The sequence below is a fragment of the Rana temporaria genome, chromosome 1 (genome assembly GCF_905171775.1).
Source record: "Rana temporaria chromosome 1, aRanTem1.1, whole genome shotgun sequence".
In the NCBI taxonomy this organism is placed as follows: domain Eukaryota; kingdom Metazoa; phylum Chordata; class Amphibia; order Anura; family Ranidae; genus Rana; species Rana temporaria.
Window position 1 is genome coordinate 206,333,035 of NC_053489.1, and position 22,903 is coordinate 206,355,937.

At 43.8% G+C, this 22,903-nt stretch overlaps 1 protein-coding gene across 3 annotated transcripts in view; it reads left to right on the forward strand.

Annotated features, from left to right (window-relative positions):
* The window catches only part of TXNRD2 (thioredoxin reductase 2), a 179,423-nt gene that overhangs the window by 122,778 nt on the left and 33,742 nt on the right, over positions 1-22,903 (forward strand). For all 3 annotated transcript variants that reach the window (XM_040348003.1, XM_040348011.1, XM_040348021.1), the window contains exons 15-16: positions 8,574-8,645; positions 20,766-20,863. In XM_040348003.1, the coding sequence (XP_040203937.1) occupies positions 8,574-8,645; positions 20,766-20,863 (170 nt within the window). The remainder of the gene's footprint in view (positions 1-8,573; positions 8,646-20,765; positions 20,864-22,903) is intronic.

Here is a 22,903-nt window from a genome sequence, read left to right on the forward strand (position 1 = left end):
TTTTAATTAATCAATTAATCTTAAATCTTTTTGATCGATTAAAATTCTTTTGATTGGTACTCACCTCTCCGCCGGCTTCTGGGCCTTCAGGGAGTTCCGTCGGAGATCCGGTGACGTCACGGACACCGGCGGGGCTTGCCGTGTCCATCTGAAGGGCTCCTTTGCTGTGCCTTCATATCTGCATACCTTACTATCTGCCACATGCAAGGGCTGTTACACTTCCCTCTATCACTTCCCTCTATCAACCTGGGATTCTACAACCATCCACTGGGAGTTGTGATAGTTCCCTTCATGGGACATCTTCATGCCGACGGACTGATGTTAACCTCTCCTCATCTGGATTCAGCAGTGGAATCATTGTACACATTTTTATACCAGTATCATACTTAGCTACATGTTTTTATGACTGCTTTTGATACCGTTTGGTATTACTCACACCATTTTTACAGTTTATGTAGCTACATCGATTTTATATCCAAGGAGATCAGCTAAAAGTAGTTGGATCTGTATGTGCGTTATAATTAATCGAAATTAGTCTATTAATCGATTAAAAAAAAAACGATTAATCGAACAGAAAATTTTTGATCAGTAACAGCCCTAGTATGAATATTAAGGGAAGCCCGAACCAAAATTAAAAAAAAAAAAGCGTGGGAGTCCCCCCAAATTCCATATCAGGCCCTTCAGGTCTGGTATGGATACTAAGGGCAACCCGGCAACATAAAAAAAAATGGCGTGGGGTTACCCCCAAAAATCCATACCAGACCCCTTATCCGAGCATGCGACCTGGCAGGCCGCAGGAAAAGAGGGGGGACGAGAGAGCGCTCCCCCTTCTGAACCGTACCAGGCCACATGCCCTCAACATGGGGAGGATGTCCCCATGTTGATGAGGACAAGGGCCTTATCCCCACAACCCTTGCCCAGTAGTTGTGGTGGTCTGCAGGCGGGGGGCTTATCACAATCTGGAAGCCCCCTTTAACAAAGGGGACCCCCAGATCCTGCCCCCCCTATGTGACTTGGTGATGGGGTACCCCTACCATTTCACAAAAAAAGTGTCAAAATGTTAAACACAGGAGACAGTTTGGGACAAGTCCTTTTATTAAAAAGAAAAAAAAAAAAAGGTTTCAACAATGTAATCCACTCTCGAGCGATACGTAAGGAAAAAAAAAACCCGCCGCTACGAACGATACCACCTCATAGGAGGCGCCCGGGCGAATGGCACTCTGCTGGGTTGACAGCTCTTTTATAGATGAGGGCGGGGCCACTCGTCAAATGCGCGGGTGACCCCGCCCCCTCTCTGATGCAAGGAGAAGGCCCAGGGTTACCCAATGACGTGTATGGGTGACCCCACCCCCTTTTGCGCAACAAGGGTTTCCCGTGACGCGTTGAGGGCATGTGACCTGGTACATCAGTACATGGCGATCAGTTTTAAATTACTTTTTTACATGTCCCCTGGGGGGTCCCCAAACTATTTTTATGACAATAACTTGCATATTAGCTATTAAAATTAGCACTTTTAATTTTTCCAGTTCGTGCATATGTGCATTGCTATGTCTTCATGATGCCATCCACAGTAGCTCATGGCATGTATGGCTCTACATGTTTTGCAGCTAGCAAAACCGCTTCCTCAGGAGCATGGTGCAAGCCCAGGAGCACAGTAAAGAAAAATCTACTATATATATATATATATATATATATATATATATATATATATATATATATATATATATATATATATATATATATATATATATATATATATAGTTTTACATTACTAGATCAGTACAGTGTCACCATAGGGCAACCTTCGGTGAGGTTATCAGGATTTCGTTTTCTTGATTTATGATTGCTTATTACAGTGATGACCATTGTTATAAGCATTAATTTTTATGAATGCCATCCATTTATGTGCCATTGTGTACTATTGTGATAGCTGTGATTGGCCACAACTGTCACATGGTACAAGTCTGCTGTGATTGGCCCCTGTACCATGTAATCACTGTCATCAATCACAGAGATCACAATAGTAAACAATGAATGGCTATGAATAAAAGCCATTGTATACAACTGACATGTGATTGCTGTGATTGGTCACATCGATCACATGCTTCCAGGACTGGGCCGGTACAATGATCTCTCTGTGATTGCACCGCTGCGCATCTCCTAGGTTGCTCACAAGTGGGAGTACATCATATGATGCCCTCCTGGGATAATGCTGCTCCCGTTTTGGCTGTATTATTATAATAGGCCATGTAGGAGGTGGTTAAAATTGCACGATTTCCAATATTTGTGTAATTTAGTTCAGAGATTAGGAAACGTGATGCCTGAAGAATTTGCAAAGAACAGTAGGTCATCTGCAAAAGTGACTACTTTCTGGTGTCTCAGTCTCGTGGGAAAACCTTCGATGTCATAATTCTAGCGTACATGGCGCAAGTAGGGTTCCAATGTCAGAATGAATGTAAGCGGTGTCGGTGGGCACCCTTGCTACATGCCCTTGGCAAGGGAAAATTAAGGGCAAACCACCTGATTAGCACAAACTGCTGCAGTGGCAGTCAAGTATATAGAAGCAATCCATTTGCCTTCAAAAGGTGCCAATCTATTCAATCAAACGCCTTCTCTGCATCGTTTGATAGCAAACGTAGAAGAATTCTGTTAGTGTGTTTCTAGATGGATTACCTTAAAGGATCACTAAAGGAATTTTTTTTTTTAGCTAAATAGCTTCCTTTACCTTACTGCAGTACTGGTTTCGTGTCCTCATTGTTCGTTTTTGCTTTGAAGTAGCTGTAATTCTGCTCTGATCTCCACACTTCCTGCTTGTCTGGCTTCTTATGAAAAACCTCATGGCAGCTTTTCACTGTGGTCCAAGCTGTGTGTCTAAAACTCCTCAGAACCAATCAGATTCATTTTAAAAACAAAACACTGCCCTGGATTTGTTTGTTTTTGTTCTGTGGGTCTCTTTACTTCACAGAAACATGAAACCAGTTTAAAAACGAAAGTGAAACTAGAGGCACATTATATGATTGAATTTAATCTATTTTTAATCATTTTTAAAAGGAATCAGTTAACTTGTATGTCTTTATGCAAAAAAAATGTTTTCCTTTAGTGACCCTTTAAGGACTTGTGGTATTATCCTTCACCTCTCTTGTGGATATAAAATCAACTTGAGTGAAAAAGGAGGAAGGGTGGGACTTTATATGAGAGTTGCATCCAAGGAGATAACACAATATAATGAAATATGGTAGCTACTTAATATAATAGAACTATAAGCTTTACATGAAAGCATTGCATAACAACAATTGGCAGTCAGTAATTGTATTGGTATATAAAAAAATATGACCATAATCATAACATGATAATGGCATAATAAGTTCATACTGTAAACATTATAAATGACCAAATTCATTAAAGCGTGTCTTCATGGTAAATAGCTGTATCCCTAGTTAATTGGTACAATCCAATTGGTATATGAGGTAGGTGTCAGTAGTAATATAAAATGTAAGCAAGGTACATCTATTGGTTTGACGCGTTTTGTGGTGACTGCCACTCTTCAGGAGCAGGTATGGGGTAGATGTCTATAAGTACTGAAACACATAATTCATTTGTAGTAGAATAGAATGGTAGGTCTATATATAGGGAGAGGAGGGGGAAAGAATGATTTCCCAAAATGTACATACAGAAATGCCAATGAAACTGGGCGCAGGCATGGAGGGCTGGAAGCCGACTGGAGAGAACATCAGCCCCGGGAGCTGAGGTGGACTAACCTGGATGTGCAACGATGGAAATCCAGTGGGAGACAATAGTCCCCAGAGATGGGCCCCCATAGGTATAAAATTGTAGTATGATCCACATAGTTGTAACCATCTATCAAAAGGAGGTATTTAGCAAAAGATAAGATATGGCAGTGGAAAAATACGATAAGTGACTGGTAAGAAGGAATATACTCATACAGGGACCGACAGTGATGAGAAAGTGACACCAAGTGTAAAATGGGTGCAAACTTAATTGGGATTACAAAGTAAATGGTGAATAAGGGTACCAACTCCCCCCAACACTGAGGTATTGACCCAAGACAAAGGTGAAATTGGGACATAGTGTGATTAAAATGAAAATAAATAGGAAGGGAAAGGGTATGAGGGGGGCCCAATAAATTACCTAGAGTGCGATGTGAACAATAGGGGTCCAGTAGTGCACAATGTCCATGGGGGTATCAGCCATGAGGGGGGTATGAATCGACTGGAGGGAGTGTAAAGACTCCAATGTGGTCATGGGTGTCCAACGACATGCTGGCGACCAATAGGAGGAAAAGGCGCCAGGACGCTGAACGGCACCAAATACCTTGTGGAGGACGCCAAAATCGAATCAACAGCGTCGCAGACAGAGCGCAGGAATTTAGGAAATCTTCCACCAAGGAGCTGCGGTTGGTAAGTCCCAGTTTAGGTGTCTTCTCGTTGCTTTTTGACATATTGAAGAGCTGCTAGGTGTAGTGTCCATCCAGACTAGCAGGTGTACAGGAACGGAGCTCATGAAGATAGCGACCTCATACAAGACCATACTCCTGGCTTCATTTTTTAGTTCACTATTACATTTGTATGCATTTTCTTTTTCATAATATCAATAATGTGTTATAATAATGTGTTAAATAGCTACAATCCTTTAATTTCACCTTTTAGGAAAAAATGCAAGTATTTTTGCAGAAAAAAAAAATGGGTTTATATAATTTTTTCTGCTGGAGCCTGGAAAGCATTTCACCGCTGATTAGTGGAGCAGCCTTTAGCCCATACCTTCATACAGGCTGTCAGTTTGAATGCTAAATAGTTGTGAATGAACTACAAGGGCTGTACAAGCTGTGTGCCACAGTGGCAGATAAATGATGCGGCTGTGTGGGCGGACCCCCCGCCTGCTGTCACGGGAGAATCGGAGGGAGAGGTGGCAGGAGCTGAAGCATGTTACATGTTCCAACCTAAATACGGGTGGATACCTATATACAAAGTGAATTTATCATTTAAATTTGCAGTTGCTCAGTTGAAAATGCTGCATGTATAACTAATTCTATCTGATTGGTATAGAGCTACCTCTAAGGTCTTCTGAGTGGAACCGTAGTGGAAATAACTAAAGAGATGGACACATTTAAATATGCCTTTTCCTGGCATTGTCAAAAGTTATTTAGTGTGTAAAAAAGCATCAGCTCATCTGCTCTGAAATTCTATCTTGCGATGTATCACAGCAGATGTTGGGAATAAATGTCCTAGAATTCAGCAGCTGACTGCACTTACAGGGATGAATGCTGGCAGTACTGCTATTATCATATTTTCCACTTATGTTATGAATCGCTCATTAATCTTTAAGTGAGTTAACACCACCTGCGAGGTTACATATGACAAAAATGTCATCTATCCGGCCCCCCTTCCTCTTTCAACTACTTGATTGACACATGGATACAGCCTGTGACTGAGCAATCGCTGCAGGGGCTTTGTGACGTTTTTCTAGACAACCAAGATGAGACTAACCAGATCAGCCTGGGACCTCAGGCAAAATGTGTAGGACACAGTATAAAATGTTGAGTCAAAGGTTGGTGGGGAATTATGCTGCCTGTAGCAGCATTGCACTCTTGACTATCCACAGGCTAATTCTTGCAGATTCCTATTTTGTCAATGAACCAGAAATTGCCTTATCACTTTAGAGTTGCCTTCAAAGTACAAAGAACATCTAATGTGGTTTTCATGTTCTGAATTTTCGGTGATGTGAGGAGTGATATGCTTCTTTCGTACCTAACCAGTGTCGATAGTTCTAATATAATTTTATCTGTTTTCATCACAAGAATGCAGCCACTGATCAATTAAAAGGAGCATTTTTGTTTTCTTAGTCATTTCCCAGTAAACTGGCATTTTCTCTTAACACTTTATTCCATCCTTTTGTAGTATCTTCTATATTTTGTATGTTATAGCTCTTAAAAATGTTAACAATTTTTTAGCTTGGCTGTGAATCCTGTTAGGCCCCTTTCACACGTGCGGACCGTATGTCCGATTTTTCATCCATCCGTTTGCGGATGAAAAAGGGACATACATTGGTCCCTATGAGATCACGGATGTCAGCGGATGAACATTCGCTGACACCCGATCTCGTCCACCTCCGCAAAGATCCGATTCTGCAGATAGAAGAAAACCCTATTTTTCCTTCCATCATCGGATTGGATGAACACGGACATACGGTCCATGTTCATCCGATCCCGCCATAGGGGAGAGCGGAGAAAAGACAGGGCGGTCCCTGCACAGTATGCAGGGACCGCCCTGTCATCCACCAGCTCAGCCGGGATCAACAGAGTGATCCCCGCTGAGCATACGGAGGCGGATCATTACTGATCCGCCCCGTGTGAAAGGGGCCTTATTCTATGCTCTGTGCCATCTTAAAGTGATTGTAAAGTCTCGTTCTTTTTTTCTATAAAAATAATGTTATACTTGCCTGCCCTGTGCAGTGGATTTGCACAGAGCACCCTGGTTCCTCCTCTTCTCCCTCCCCGAAGGGAGGATACCACTGATCAAATTAATTCCGTGCGAAAGGAGCAGATGTCCAGAAATTGGTTCAGACCCTTGAGATCTGAAAATGGGTCTGACATCTCCGTTTGATTCAGGCACTGTGAAGGGGTTTAAGTAAAAACCCATTCTCTGTTCTCTTAAGGGAGTCTCTATGATCACCCCTCGAGACGGCAACTGGTCTAGTGCCTGAACAAAAATGATGCTCTCTTTTCCGGGACCTTCGGAATGCCCGATTTAAAAAAACGAGGCGGAAGAATACCGAAACTCTAGCTTGTAGCTTAGAGAAACCATGGAGTTGATCCATTTATCCATAATCTCTTCCTGCCAGGCTCCTAAAACTGCAGGAGCTGTCCTCCCGTGCAAGCGGGGGCACCCCTTCATAGGAAGGCCTTGGGTCTCTGCTTGGCAGATTTTTGCCCCCAGGACTTTCTCTGGCCCTGAGCCTGGCTTTGGGGCCTTCCTCTCGGGGCTGATGGAGGAGGACGTTGTGACTGCCTAGAGGCTGATGCTCCAGGTGACGGAGAGGTAGAACGTTTAAATGAAGGATGCTTACTTCTTCTCTTCACAGGAAGAAGGGTACTCTTTCCACGCGAGATCTTCTGGATTTACTTATCCCTAAATAAATGCTCTCCATACAGGAACCCCAATCAACAGTTTCTTACAAGGCAACTCTGCTGACCAATGCTTAAGCCATAGCACTCTTCGCATGTGTAACAGCAGAAGAGCGCGACGTGATGTCTGATGCATGGAATCCTTAATGGCGTCAAACTGCAACACAAAGGGCCTTAAGTTACGGAAGGACCGGGACTTCTTCCCTTCTGACGACCTGTATCACCTTATCCTTAAAGGGTCACTAAAGGAAAACATATTTTTTTTTTAGCTAAATAGCTTCCTTTACCTTACTGCAGTCCTGTTTTCATGTCCTCATTGTTCGTTTTTGCTATGATGTTGCTGTAACCCTTCTCTGAACAGTCTGTTTCCTGATGAAAAAAGTAATGGGAGCTTTTTCTCTGTGGCACTAATCAAGGAGGTGTGATTACTGTGTGTCTTAAACCCCTCAGAACCAATCGCTTTCGTTTTACAAACCATCACTGCCCTCTATTGGCTCTGTGTCTCTGTACTTCACAGAAGCATTAAAAAACTAGATGCATAAACAAAACTGAAAGTACAGGTACATTATATGATTGATTTTTATCCATTTTTTATCTTTTTTAAAAGGAATCGGTTAACTATTATGTCTCTATACCCTGTAAACAGTAATTTCGGCAAAAAAAATGTTTTCCTTTACAACTCCTTTAAGGAATTGACAAACACCAATAGCTGCTATTGCAGGCTGTGCAAATGCACCGGTCATAGCGAATGAGGCTTTAAGCAAAGACTCCAGTCTTTTACCCGCTGGATCCTAAACACCTGAACATTGTCAACTGGACAAGTAAGCTTACAATGGGGGCACCCGAGCCGAGCTGCAGCTCCATGTGTCCATTCAGACAAGACACAGAACCACGGCCCGACCCCCTCTCTCTCCTCATTGGCTGACTGACTTTTGACAGCAGCAGGAGCCAATGGCGCCACACTGCTGTATCAGCCAATGAGGGGACTCCCAGGCAGCCGAGACACAACATCGCTGGATCTAGATGGGTAAGTATTGGGGGGGGGGGGGGGTGCTGCACACAGAAGGCTTTTTATCTTAATTCATAGAATGCATTAAGATAAAAAACCTTCTGACTCTATAACCACTTTAAATGTGTGAATTATTTATATTCTGCGATAAGCTATTGACAAATTAACAGTTAGGCTCTATGTAGGGGGTCTAATAGCCAACTATGATTAGTATAATTTGTGTACATTACTTCTTCAATTTATATGTTGTTGTGTGTTATATATATATATATATATATATATATATATATATATATATATATATATATATATATATATATAATATATGAAATACTATTACTTTTCTGTATACAGTTAATTATTTATATAGTTCACTTTGTCACCTTTTGACTATGTATATTATATCAATACTTTTTTCCTCAGGTCTTCCATGCATTCTACAAACCTCTAGAATTTACAGTGCCTGGAAGAGATGCCTCTCAGTGTTATATTAAGGTGAGCCTTTCTAAGATTTTCCATACTTGGGCAATACAGACATGCCTATTTTTGTGCATGTCTTTAAATGAAAATGTTTACCTGGTGAAATGGGGCCTGTATAGCTACTGTACTAGCCTTATGTGTTTTTTTTTTTTACTTGGAAAAACCAACTTTATTAATTTAAAGCACATATTACAAAACAGGTCGAACACATTTGACGATAACAATACAGTGTCATAAGGTGAGATGCATGCTCATTTTTTGGTTACTTAGATACCACGGGTCCTACATTTACATGGTCACGAGGACAAAGGAGCAATTTATTATGGAACAATCTCTAGGTAAGGCACAATCAGACACACGTTTCTCCATCCTCTAGCCATCTGTCCCAAACCTTGGAATACTTTTGTGTGGAGCCCCTGTGTGTGTATATCAGCTTCTTGAATTGTAAAGTGTCATTAACAGCCTTTTTCCACATTTGTAGAGTGGGGGGCAAATCCTGCATCCATCTCTGGGCAATTACTTTACGAGCTAAAAATAATGTTTCAGATATGAAAATTATGTGAAATTTATCCACCTCTACGTCAGGCAACAGCCCCAAAATACACAACTTAGGGTCAAGTGCCACAGGGGTTCCCATATTGTCATGCAGAAAGCGGACAACCTGCGTCCAGTAGGTCTGAATATTTGGACAACTCCAAATGAGGTGGTAGAACGTGGCACTCGTGGACTGACACAGACAGGTCAGGTCGGATGGGTGTGTGGTGGAATTTGGCCAGTCTCAGCGGTGTCAGGTAGGCTCTATGAACAATGTATAGTTGTGTCAGTCTGTCTGACAGTTTAGGTGATGTGGTCTTAGTTCCCTCCAGTATTTCATCCCAGTCTGCACCCTCTATTGGGCCTACATCCCGCTCCCAAGCCGTCTTAGCCTTCTGAGTGACGGCTACTGTACCCCGATGTCTAATGGTGCGGTATAGGTGCGAAATAAGTTTAGAGGGATCGCTCCCCAAAACAACATCCAGCACCGGCGGGGGTTCTGTCTCTACCGCCAGAGATGGCAGCTGGGTTCGGAGTGCATGGCGGAGCTGCAAGTATTTAAATACCAAGTGCTGTGGGAGCGAAAATTCTTCTCTAAGTGCATGATACTGCTTAATCCCTCAGGCCCCGTACACACGACAGAGGAACTCGACGTGCTTGGCACGTCGAGTTCCTCGTCGAGTTTTGGGATGAAGCCGCCGAGGAGCTCGGCGGGCCGCCTTCTCCTATAGAACAACGAGGACAACGAGAAAATAGAGAACATGTTCTCTATTTTCTCGTCGAGTTCCTCGGCGGCTCCATCGAGCCAAAACTGTACAGACGACAGAGATTCTCGGCAGAATCCGGGTTTTGACCGAGTTTCTCGGTGAATTCTGCCGAGAAACTCTGTCGTGTGTACGAGGCCTGAGACTGATAGGACTTGGTGCAAGTATATTATTCCGTGTCTGGCCCACACCACCGAGGTAGGGACCCCTGCTAGCTCTGGCATATGGCTGTTGAGCCACAATGGGGTATGGGAATAACATTTCCCAACATTCTGTTTTTTAAGGGATATTTCCCAAATCTGCTGGTGATGCTTTACATTCCCGAGTTGTGCCTTGCGGCCTGCTTTTGCGTTTGTTTCCCACGGAGGATTGACTGAAGTGGTGTATGCGCCGGGTGCCCAGGTGCGTCGCAAACCAGAGCCCTATAGCGTTGAAGTTCCGAGGTATTGAAGTGATATAAGTGAGAGAGCTGCGCGGCAAAGTAATACTCATGAAGATCCGGGAGGGAAACACCTCCCATATCCGTCGGGTTCTTTAAAATGTGACAAGCTAGTTTGTGTCTACCACTTCCCCAAACGAAGGAATTCAGAATAGCTTCCATTTTCTTAAAGATTTTTAAGGGAATGTATAGAGGGGCGTGCCACACCATGTATAAAATTTTGGGCAAAATAATCATTTTTATAATATTTATGCGCCCCATCACCCCTAAGGGTAATCTAGCCCACGTTTGCGTTTTGAGTTTGATCATGTTAAACAACGGTGCCACATTCATAGGTGTATATTCTGTCAGTCTCCTGGTGACCTCAACTCCTAGGTACCTAATCCTGGACACTTTGGAGAGCGGCAGTGGAGGGGTGACCACAGGGGGGGGGGGAGACATCTATGGGGAGAATTTGAGACTTATCCCAATTAATGCGCAGTCCCGAATAGCCACCCATTCGTTCAATAAGTCGCAGCGCTGTTTGCAGTGATGGACCCTGATCTGCCAGGTATAGAATAGTGTCATCCGCATATAGGCCTATCTTATCAACCCTGTTACCCCGACGCAAACCCTGAATATCAGGGTGTGCTCTAATAGCAATAGCCAGTGGTTCAGCGGCCAAGGCGTACAGCAAAGGGGAGAGGGGGCATCCCTGACGAGTGCCCCTCTCCAGAGGAAACCGCTCTGAGAAGCCATCCATTAACAAAGTATCTTGCCTTGGGGGTCTGGTATAGGAGTTGCACCCATTTTATGAAATGCGGTCCAAAGCCGTAATTATGTAAACATTCCCATAAGTAGGGCCACTCAACTGAGTCAAAGGCCTTGGCCGTATCCAGTGCCACCACCACCCTGGTTCCTGAGTTATCGTGACGCGCCTGAATATTCATGTACAATCGTCTAATGTTCATGGCAGTGTTCTTCCCCGGCATGAACCCTGTCTGGTCCATGTGAATAAGTGACAGTATGGCAGTATTCAACCTAGTTGCCAATATTTTGGCTAGGATTTTAATATCCACCTGCAGTAGTGAAATTGGCCGATAAGATTCCGGTTTGGGGAGTACTATGATTTGGGCTTCTTGCATAGATTCAGGGAGTATGTTTGTATTAAAGATAGACTGATACAGGGCCTTTAGTTTAGGAACAAGTATATCGGAGTATGTATCAAAGAATTCCAGAGGGAGTCCGTCCATACCTGGTGCTTTAGATTTGGCTAATTGGGCAATCGCCTCAGCAATGTCATGTGCCGTAATAGGCGCATCTAATAGTTTAAGAAAAAAAAACAAAGGTTGACGCTGCGCTGATAATAGTGATATAAAATAATGGATGTTGCTGTGAACAAACAAAAAGAAATAGCTGCTAGCACTAAAATGTGTACAACAAATTAAAAGACATAAAAATAGAAAACAGTGCAGCGCTAATAATGATGCTTAAATACAATTAAGTAAAAGTGCAAAAAAAGTGTGTAGACAAAAGTCCTTACTGAAAATGAGTCAGAAAAAGATAAGGATAATAATAAGTGTATAAAAGAAAAAAAAAGTCTGTTTAAAAGCCCAAAATTAAAAGTGACTCAATCCGGTGTTATTTCCTGTATCAAAAAGTTCCTTAAATAACCAAATGTGATAGATTCTTGATTGCTGTGAAATGGTGTTCACCCATGCATTCGTGAGATAGGGTTAACCGCTTACCAGAGGTAAAGACTGTTTTCCACCAGTCTTATAGAGCCTATGGGAAGTCAGGTCTCCCAATACCTTTTCAGTAGTAATGAAACTCAGCATTCAATCCAGGTGTCTCCTCTGCTGCCTCTTCCAGCAACGTCTTCTCACTACTTCCTCCCGACTCGCATCTAATAGTTTAACCTGCTCTTGGTTAAGGCCAGGGAACTGAATGGTGGCCAAATAGGACCTCAGTTCCTTGTGTGAGTGGGTTCCCTGGGACCTATAGAGGGTACTGTAGAATTGCTGAAATTTTGGCTGAAACTTGACTCGGGTCGGTAATACTACTTCCATTAGGGCCAGTAAGCGAAACCACAACCGGTGGCTTGTCATCCAAATGGGCCAGATAAGCCAGCAGTTTCCCCGCCCTCTCCCCCTGTTCATACACTAGCCTTATGGTTTTAAACATTACCGTATAAGACGACCCCCTAATTTTCTAGCTAAAATTTTGGTTTTGGGATATACTCACCATATAAGACGACCCCCGTTCTACTAGTCATGCCTCGCCTCACCTCACTGTGCCACCATTACATGCCTTACTGTGCCACCATTACATGCCTTACTGTGCCACCATTACATGCCTCGCTGTCCCTGCATACCTCACTGTGCCATTGCATATATCGACGATCCCTTACCTTATCCCTGACATGCAGAATCTGTCAGACCGTGGCCGTCCATTTTTCAAAAGCCGCGCCTCCTCCTTGTGCTGTTCTGTGATAGGCGGAACACTCCACTTCCCAGCAAACACTGTGTTCAGTGTTCCGCCTATCACGGATGCTCTCTCGTCCGAGACCGAGGACGAGAGGGCATCCATGATAGGCGGAACACTGAACAGAGGCTCTGCTGGGAAGCTGAGTGTTCCACCTATCAGAGAAGGAGGTGGCGCAGCTTTTGAAAAATGAACGGCCGCGGTCTGACTGAGAGTCTGTATGTTAGGTTATCAGCGTATAAGACGACCCCCGACTGTTAAGAAGAATTTCATGGGTTAAAAAGTTGTCTTATACGCCGGAAAATACGGTATTTTCAGCTCAAGTTCTGTCTAACATTTTGCTTAAATCTGTAAATTTGTGTCCCAATGTAATATCCCATAGTGGCAGATTATTTTTTTCACTCTAGTTGGCAGATGTACTGCATCACTGACTGACAAGCTTGTTTATTCAAAAATCTAAAATGGACAGTATTTAATTAAGGGACACAGGATCAGATATTCAGAGACAACGGAGTTATATTTACTGCTTACAGGAGAATTGAACACTGGCAAACAAAGTGTTAGGTACAATAACACCCTCCCACTCCCAGTGTTTTAGTGTCCTTGGAGAATGGATATAATTTTACCATTTCACTTATTTTTTTAAAGACCTTTTTCTACTAGCAAGAGTGTCAGCTAGCTGTAGAGCACTCTACAGGTCCAGGGCCATGATACATCCCGATCATCGATATCCATCAAATGCTCCATTTGGGTGGTTTGCAAGGTCTCTTGCCAAGGGTCTGAAGCTACTGCTCAAGGAGCTATTCCCTGCTTAAGTCTCCTTTTTAATTCTCCAAGAGCGACTCCCTCCTCTGCACTTTACAAGGAGGAATTTTCTTCCAAAAAAACTACAGTGCAAGAATTGCCTACTGCTCATGCCTCTTGAAAGTGAATGCCTCTTTTTTTGGCCTTCAAGGCTCAACATCTAAGGTCAGGCCCAATTCCATTGTCACACTTGGGCCTTCAAGTCTTTCAAACCACCAGCTAGACTTCCTCGCAGTGAGGGGTCACCCTCCATATATACAAGTAACGGGACATCTGCTGGCCTTTATGTCAGCCTGGATCTTATCCATCTTGGATGCTGGGTAAGGGACGTGGTATCCAGGGGCTACAAGTTGAATTTCAATCTTTATCATCACCTTGCTTTATATAAAATCTGCCATCTTTGCCTCATCATCGAGAAGACGTGCTCCGGTACAACTTCTCTCTCTGGGAGTTATTGGCCATGTGCCAGAAGGGGAAGGTTTCAGGGTTTATCTTGACTCTTTTCATGGTTCCCAAGGAAAAACTCCCCATTCTGGATTTAAAACATTTAATGCCTTCATTTAGGTTTGAAAATTCTATGTGGAATCCACCAGGTCAGTCATCCTTTCAGTCAGGTGACTTCCTAGCCTCTGTGGATATCAGAGATGCCTACCTACATCTTTTCCAGAACACCAATTCTATCTGGTCTTTGCTTTGGGTATACAACACTACCAGTCTGTTTTCCTTTCCATTTAAGTTGTCCTCTGCTCCTCACATACTCACTAAGGTGCTAGCCCCAGTACTTGCTTTGCCTTGATCACAGGGTATTCCAATTATGGGGTGTCTGGATGATCTCCTGCTGAGAGGACAGTTGGCTCGGTCTATAAAGGTTTGTGTCCAAAAGACCGTTGAGCCTCTTCAATTGTTCAGTTGGATAATGAATCCTCCTTCTTCAAGGCATTCCTTGTATGCCAAGTTTCACACCAGACCATTGCAAATCAGCATTTTGGCTTTGTAGGACTTAAAGCTCAGTCTTTGGATCTTCCTATGCACCTGTCTCCCCTAACCAGATTGTCTCTGGCCTGGTCACTCACAAATTCAGCCTTGGAGTTGGGGAAGTCCTTTTGTTATCCAAGAGGATCCTTAATATGAATGATGTCAACCTGACAGGCTGGGAGGGGATCCTGGATTTCCGTACAGTGCAGGGGACTTGGTCACCTGTGGATAATCCAACTCATCGCCAGACACAGCAGTGGTATATGCCAACCATCAAGGAGGGGCCAGAAGTGTTGCAACTCAAAGAAAAGCCAGTCAGATTTGGGCTTGGGTGAAATGTCAGTCCTACCTTGTCCACCCTACATGTTCCAAGAGTGAATTTTTTCAGTTGTCAACGTCTGGACACTGGGGAATGGCCTCTTTACCCAGAGGTGTTTCAAGACCTCTTTTGCAGGTGGGGGACACCATGTGTGGATCACCTAGTGTCCAGACTCTCTGGGATCAACTCAACTTGTTCTATGTTTTTCCTCTTCAGAAGGCTCTTTCTCATCTGCTCCAAAATGTGGAGAGGAAGGGCATTCCAGGGATCTCATTTCACTGAACTGGCTCAGGAATATGTAGTACTTGGACCTCCTCAAACTCCTTGTGGGCTCTACCAGATCGCCTGGACCTCCTGTCTCAAGGACTGTTTTACCATCCTACTTCAGTCATTTGGCTTTGACAGCTTAAAGGTTAAAGCTCAGGTCCTGAGAGATAAGAATCTGTCTTATTCTGTTACTCCTTTTCTCCCATGTTCTAGAAAATTCATGTCTCGCAAAATGTACCAGCACATGCAGAAAGCATATTTCTAATGGTACAAGGTGAGGGGATTTCATCCCAGAGAGTACTCCATGGGACGAGTTTCTTCCAATCTGGTCTGGATCTTCATCTGGCCTTGAGCATTTCAAAGGGCAGATCTCAGCCCTCATGGTCTTTGTTCAGGGAGTTACATGGTTTGAAAAAAACAAACAAGGTGCCTCTAAGTGCAGAAGTATAAAACTTTTAATATCCCCTAAAGGGGTTAAAAACACTTACAAGAAAGTGGATGAAACAGGCATGTAGCAGGTAAGTGCATCCAGGAGATGTTCCAGTGGCAGAGCAGTCCCAGTCTGTTATGGTAAAGCTTTCAGGGAAGTCCACGAGATAACAGCCAACTTGTGCTGTGAATGTTCAGAGGACACAATCACGCTGGAGCCTGGCGATGATGTCAGAGTAAGTGAGAAAGAAACCAGCATGGAACACAAACAGGAAGTGTCATAGAGGCAGGACGCGTTTCGGAACAGCTCATTGGTTCCTTCTTCAGCCAGTGACCTGAGCTGTTCCGAAACCCATCCCGCCTCTATGACACACTTCCTGTCCACTTCCTGTTTGTGTTCCATGCTGGTTTCTGTCTCGCTTCCTCTGACATCATCCCCAGGCTCCAGCGTGATTGTGTCCTCTGAACATTCACAGCACAAGTCGGCTGTTATCTCGTGAACTTCCCTGGAAGCTTTACAATCACAAACTGGGACTGCTCTGCCACTGGAACATCTCCTGGACGCACTTTCCTGCTACATGTCTGTTTCAGCCACTTTCTTGTAAGTGTTTTTAACCCCTTTAGGGGATATTAAAAGTTTTATACTTCTGCACTTAGAGGCGCCTTGTTTGTTTTTCTGTTTCCATTAGAGATTGCTTGTCTCCCTGAGTGATGCCTAAAGTGTGAGAAGATTTGCTACCCTCTCCGACACAGACTTTATCTGTCAGGATTCAAATGCTTGGAGCGCCCTGGATATACACATTTTTCTGGAACTCACATGGTTTGCCCTGTGCACATGCCTGTTAATCGGTGAGAAGCCAACCTGGATATCCCCCTTTCCTGTTCTCACCTCTGAGAGTTGTTTGTGTGCGGGGACATTACACCCTAAATACAGGTGTAACATGGTGCTTTAAGTTTTGCCAGGTGGATGTTCAGACCTCAACTGATGCCGGCTTTGGGTGCAAACCAGCCCCAGTTCTGTTTTTTTTTTTCTATACAGGTTTCTATGGGCTTGACAGTGTTGGACTGCTTTTGGACATCTCAGTTGTCTATGAATATCTGATTCCTTTAACCCTCCCCTCTGTCTTATTATCCTATTCTCCTGCTTTGTCACTTTGTCAGGCATGCTGGGAGTGGGAGGGGTTGTCTTGCCTGACTGACACTTTTTGTTTGCCAGGGTTCAATTCTCCTGCAACTAACAATATTTTTAGCTGTCTCTGAATGTCTGATCCTGTGTCTCCTTAGTACAGTGTTGGCCTTTTCCTGGTGTTAACTTATCATACATTTATCATTATGCATCCACTATACTCTGAAGGCAGCTATAGTTTTGCCTGAAAATAGTGTGTCCATATTTCTCAGGCCTACATGTTCGCAAGGAAGAAAGGCACTGGGCAGGTAATAAAAGCAAACTTTTTTTTTTTTGCTTTAGACAAGCAATTGCCAGAACTAGGGATGAGCCGAACACCCCCCGTTCGGTTCGCACCAGAACCTTCGAACGGACTGAACGTTCGCGCAAACATTTAGAACCCCATTGACGTCTATGGGACTCGAACGTTCAAATTCAAAAGTTCTAATTTTAAAGCCTAATATGCAAGTTATTGTCGGAAAACGGGTTTGAGAATCCGGGTCTTGCGCCAGGGAACATGTATCAATGGAAAAAAATGTTTTAAAAACGGTCGTTTTTTCTGAAGCAGTGATTTTAATGATGCTTAAAGTGAAAAAAATAAAGAAATATTCCTTTAAATATCGTACCTGCTGGGTGTCTATAGTATGCCTGTGAGGTAACACGTGTTTAGAACTGTCCCTGCACAAAATGAGATTACTATAAGAAAAAAATAATTTAAAACTGCTTGCGGCTTTAATGTAATGTCTGGTTCCTGCAATATGGATGAAAATCATTGAGAAAAATAGCATTGGTTCCCCCCCACTCCCCCCAGGTCATTACAAGCCCCTTTGGCCCTATATACTTTGAACAGCATTATACAGGCGGTGCAAACAAGACAGGCACTGTAGGTTTGTTGTTAAGTAGAATGTTTGTAATTTTGAACTGGTACTTTTTTAAAGTGTAGCTCCAGCCATAAAATCTATTTTTAAGCTTTTCTGAAAACATAAGAAGGGTTATCACCCCTGTAAGCATTTGTTTTGCTGTCTGTGTGCATCTTTTCAGAAGATTGCAATTCACTTTCTGTTCCAATGACAAATGATGTTTTGAAAATTTGGGTTTTTTAGTGAAACAAGGATTGGTGATAAAGCATCAGTGGACAGGAGACACCTCTTACAGAAGAGAATTTCCCTTCCTTGGGGTAGATTTCCTCTCACTTCCTGTTGTCTCCTTCCGTTTGCAAGTAGGAGTTGTTTGTAAGTTGGATGTTTGAAAGTAGGGGCCTGCCGTATATACTCTGCAGAAATTTGGGCCCTAGGTGTTTGGTGTTGCCACAACACTGTAAGTCCTCACAGTTGGTCTTGGTGGGCGCTGGAACACCCTGCTGTGTGAACTATTATATCAAGAATTGTAATTACATGCAATTGTTGAACAGTGGTAGAAAAGTTGAGCCTTTGGCGCTGGTGCCACAACTCTGTAAGCCCTCACAGTTACTCTTGGTGGGCACAGGAATGGGCCCTGCTGTGAAATATTAGATCAAGATTTGTAATTACATGCCCCTGTTGAACAGGGGGCTGAAAAATTGGGCCTTTGTTGGTGGTGGTGCTGGTGCCACAACACTGCAACCCCTCACAGATACTGTAGTTGGAGCGCAGGAATGAGCCCGCTGCAAAGTATTGCATCAAAAATTGTAATTACATGCCCCTGTTTAAACAGGGGCAGAAAAATTGGGCCTTAGCCACTGGTGGCGGTGCCCAGAACCAAAAATATTCTTACAAGCTATCAGCATGATCATTGAGGAGCAAAAGGATAGTCACTCAGCAAGCATAACAGTATAGTGAATGAATGAATGAATGAATGACTTGTATAGCGCAACTCATGCGAACTGAATCGCCTCTGGGCGCTTTTTCCAGCCAGAGTCACTCAGTATCGGCATAGGCAGTCTTGAAGGGATCTGACATTTCAAAAAAAATTATTCAGTTACATCAGCATCGGGTGCTTGGTAGCTGGTGGTGATCCAAGCCTGATTCATTTTTACGAAGGTCAGTCGATTGACCGAGTCGGTGGAGAGGTGCACCCTGTGATCAGTTACAAAGCCTCCAGCAGCACTAAATGTGCGTTCTGAAAGAACGCTGGATGCAGGGCAATCCAGTAGCTCAATTGCATACTGTGCAAGCTCTGGCCATTGATCCATCCTCAAGACCCAGTAAGCCAGAGGATTTTCAGTGGGAAAGGTGTCAAGTCTGATCTTGCCCCTAGGTATTCCTGCACCATGTAAAACAGACGCTGGCGATGGTAGCTGGAACCGGTCCTTGGGGCTGCGGACTAAAAAATTGTCTGAACGCATCGGTCAGACGGCCACCTTCTCCACCGCTCCTTCTGTGACTGACCGAAGCCTCAGCAACACGTTGTCCAGGACCTGGATTTTGTAACCCCCCCAGTCTCTGGGAACGCGTTGCACAGACCTTTCTGCAAGGCCTCCCGAAGATGTTTCATCTTCTGCTCCCTCTGCGCCGGCAAGATAAGGTCCGCAACCTTATTCTTGTAACGTGGATCAAGGAGAGTTGCCAGCCAGTAATGATCCCTCTCCTTGATAGCACGAATACGAGGATCCTTCCGCAGGCTTTGCAGGATCAGGGAGGCCATACAACGTAGGTTTGCTGAGGCATTCGGTGCGGAGTCCTCTGGGTCACTGAGGACGACAGGATCCGCAGCCACCTCATCCCAGCCACGTACAAGTCCATGGGTTCCTTGGGACTGTAATTGATCCCTTGAAGACTGCTGCTGATGCTGAGTGCTAGGCTCCACCTCCATGCTGACACAATCCTCCTCCTCCTCTTCCTGTGTGATAGGCGGGCAAGCAGGAACACTGTCTGGATAAAGGGGGCCTTGAGAGGTAAGGAAGTCCTCCTCTTCCTCCCTCTGTTCTGCCTCAAGGGCCCTGTCCATTATTCCAAGCAGCGTGTGCTCCAACATGTGAATAAGAGGGACAGTCTCACTGATGCATGCACTGTCACTGCTCACCATCATCGTGGCCTCCTCGAACTGTAGGGGAGTGTGGCTGTAGTAGTGACGTCATTGATTGTGTCCCCCTATAAAAGGGATGACACAATCGATGCAGCCGCCACAGTGAAGAATGGGGAAGCTGTGTTCACACGCGGCTCTCCCCGTTCTTCAGCTCCAGGGACCGATCACGGGACCCCAGCGGCGATTGGGTCACGCGGTCCCGGTGCTTCAGACCGGGTCGCGGGAGCGTGCCCGCGACCCACAGCTGGATACCTGTACGTACATGTGTCCAGCCGTGCCATTCTGCTGACGTATATGTGCAGGAGGCGGTCCTTAAGTGGTTAATAGATCTTTGATTATTGAAAAGTAGAAAAGCTTTCTGACAGATGTGATCCTATGCATACTAATTTTCTTGTTTTATTACTATAATAAACCGCATATCATAGCAGTATGACAAATATTTGGTTTTGCTTTGTATGACAGATTTGTGCTAATGTTCTCTAAGATTTACAAAAATGTATGATTCTTTATATAAAACATAAGAATCAATGCTCTGTTATTGTAATCATTGTAATGCTATTAATTGCACAGGGATATCTTCAGCTGATTTGTATATTGTGGTACTGAGTGGGACGGGAATTGGAACTTAACGTATGGTGTGTTTGTTTGTGTATAATCCATCCCCTGACTGCTCAGTTGTATCTGAAAGGATAAGGCACGTACGAATGCTGGCATACAGCAGTATATAAAGAGTGCCATAATACTGAAATAAATTGCACTCTCCACTGGGCATAATAATACACATTACATAAAGTAGCAAATATTGTATTTGCAAAAGAATTATAAACATATGTACCACCATTCCTTGGAAAAAAATTGTGAGTGTTTTAATATCACAAGCATATGTTAGAGAGGGATTTGTGCTCCTAAAAGAAACGAGTGCAGTGTGTGAAACGGGGCTTTACAACATCCGCTCTCTCTTCGTTTCCTACAGATGATTTGTCTCAAGGGGTCAACGCAGAGAATTCTTGGTCTACACTTTGCTGGGCCAAATGCAGGAGAAGTCATCCAAGGATTTGCCCTCGGAATCAAGTATGTTTTTAAAACAAATGGTTTGTATGAAATACGATAGAACGTTGGTGAAGGGAAGGCGGGAGACCTGCCCCATATTCAAATGGCCAAAAGATGCAGTTAACCCTGTACTGCAAACAAACATATCGAAGCTTACACAGAGCTAGAGATTTCACTGAGCCAATCAGTGGTAGCACTGGGCCAGCACTATTACTTGGCAGAAAGGGAGTTTATTACATGCTCTCAAACACCGGGAAGTGCTAAGCATTCCACCTTGCTCAATGACAGTGACAAAGTATTGGAAAATTGAGTATATGCTGCTGGGGATGCACTTGAGTTGCAGTGAGTTGCAATTATGTGAAACTAGCCTCATATCAGTGACCTTTACAGCCTGAGAGAGGGAGACTCCGACCTCTGAGTCAGTCAGGCTCTGCACATGTACTTACAATGTACTTATAGGTCACTTTAAAGGTGGAAAAAGTTCTAAAATGATTTATCTTTGTCTAATTTTTTTTTTACATCATAGAAACCTGACATTTTAACAGGGGTGTGTAGACTTTTTATATCCACTGTACTCCTCTTCTAAGCATTTTTTTAATCACACCTAACATGAAGGGTATATAAAAACATTACCAGATCACATTGCCAGATTATTTTTAAGTACCTATTTTATGCCATAAATAAAAAATGGCAGTTTGATTTCCACCATGTCAAACGGTCTGGGTTGTGCTGTTTCTTGCTACCAGGTACATTGTGACATTAAGGCCTTGTTAAACTCCAGCTTCTCACATTTTATTGAGTAAATAATGACGTACATCATTAATTATGGGTTTGCTATAATTGTGTATCAGCATTCTCTCTTGAATGTTGTGTGTGTGTATATACAGTGTGCATGTATATATACAAGAGGTGTGACAATTTAGTATATGTAAACCCTCACCGTGTAAAAAAAACCCATTCACTTTTTTTTATAAACAAGCACATTCCCTCTGTTTTTAGCTGTATAAGAACTGGGGGAAGAGAAACGGCAACACGCTAATCTTCCTAGTGAAAGGCTGTGCTGGGGGAAGGGGGTGACAGAACAAGTCTGACCATTGGAGTAGAGCACACCATGCTGTATTCTTCTGCTTAGTGAGGTCAGTTTTTAATATGCAAGCAGAGGGACTGACCGGAACACTAGGGATTTCATAACAAGGGAAGCAATACAAGCAGAACGGATACTTTTTCATACAAGTACGTTGTACAGCAGGCACATATCAGGAAAGTGAAATGTTGAGTTTCCTGCAGCATGGCACTATGGTGGTGAGTCGCACAGCCACTTGCACTCACCTGGGTCGCAAACCAGTTGACTCAGTCTTTACAGAGTAGTAGAAGAAATAAAGGGATTTTTAATAACAGCTTACCTGTAAAATCATTTTCTTGGAGTACATCACGGGACACAGAGCAGCATAGTAATGACTATGTATGTTATAGAGTCTACCTTCAGGTGATGGACACTGGCACTCAAAGACAGGAAGTTCCCTCCCTATATAACCCCTCCCACACTGGGAGTACCTCAGTTTTGTAGCAAGCAATGCAGGTCCCAATATTCCCCAAGAGGGGCGGGAGCTCTGTGTCCCGTGATGTACTCCAAGAAAAGGATTTTACAGGTAAGCTGTTATTAAAAATCCATTTTTCTTTATCGTACATCACGGGACATGATGTACATGAGATGTCCTATAGCAATGCCCAATGAGGGGAGGGAAAACCAGAAGTAAATAAATAAGTATAGGCGCCCCCGGACCCGGGGATCAAAACAGCAGCCTGCCGAACCGCCTGCCCAAAGGCTATGTCTGTGCGCCTTCTAACATCCAACTGGTAGAATTTTATAAATGTGTGGACTGACGACCAGGTCGCCGCCCTACAGACTTGAGCCATGGAGACCTGATGATGCACAGCCCAAGAAGCACCCACTGCCCTGGTGGAGTGAGCTTTTATTGATATTGGGGGTTCTTTCCCCTTTAATCCGTAGGCCTGCGAGATAGTCTGCCGGATCCATCTGGAAATAGTGGCCCTAGACGC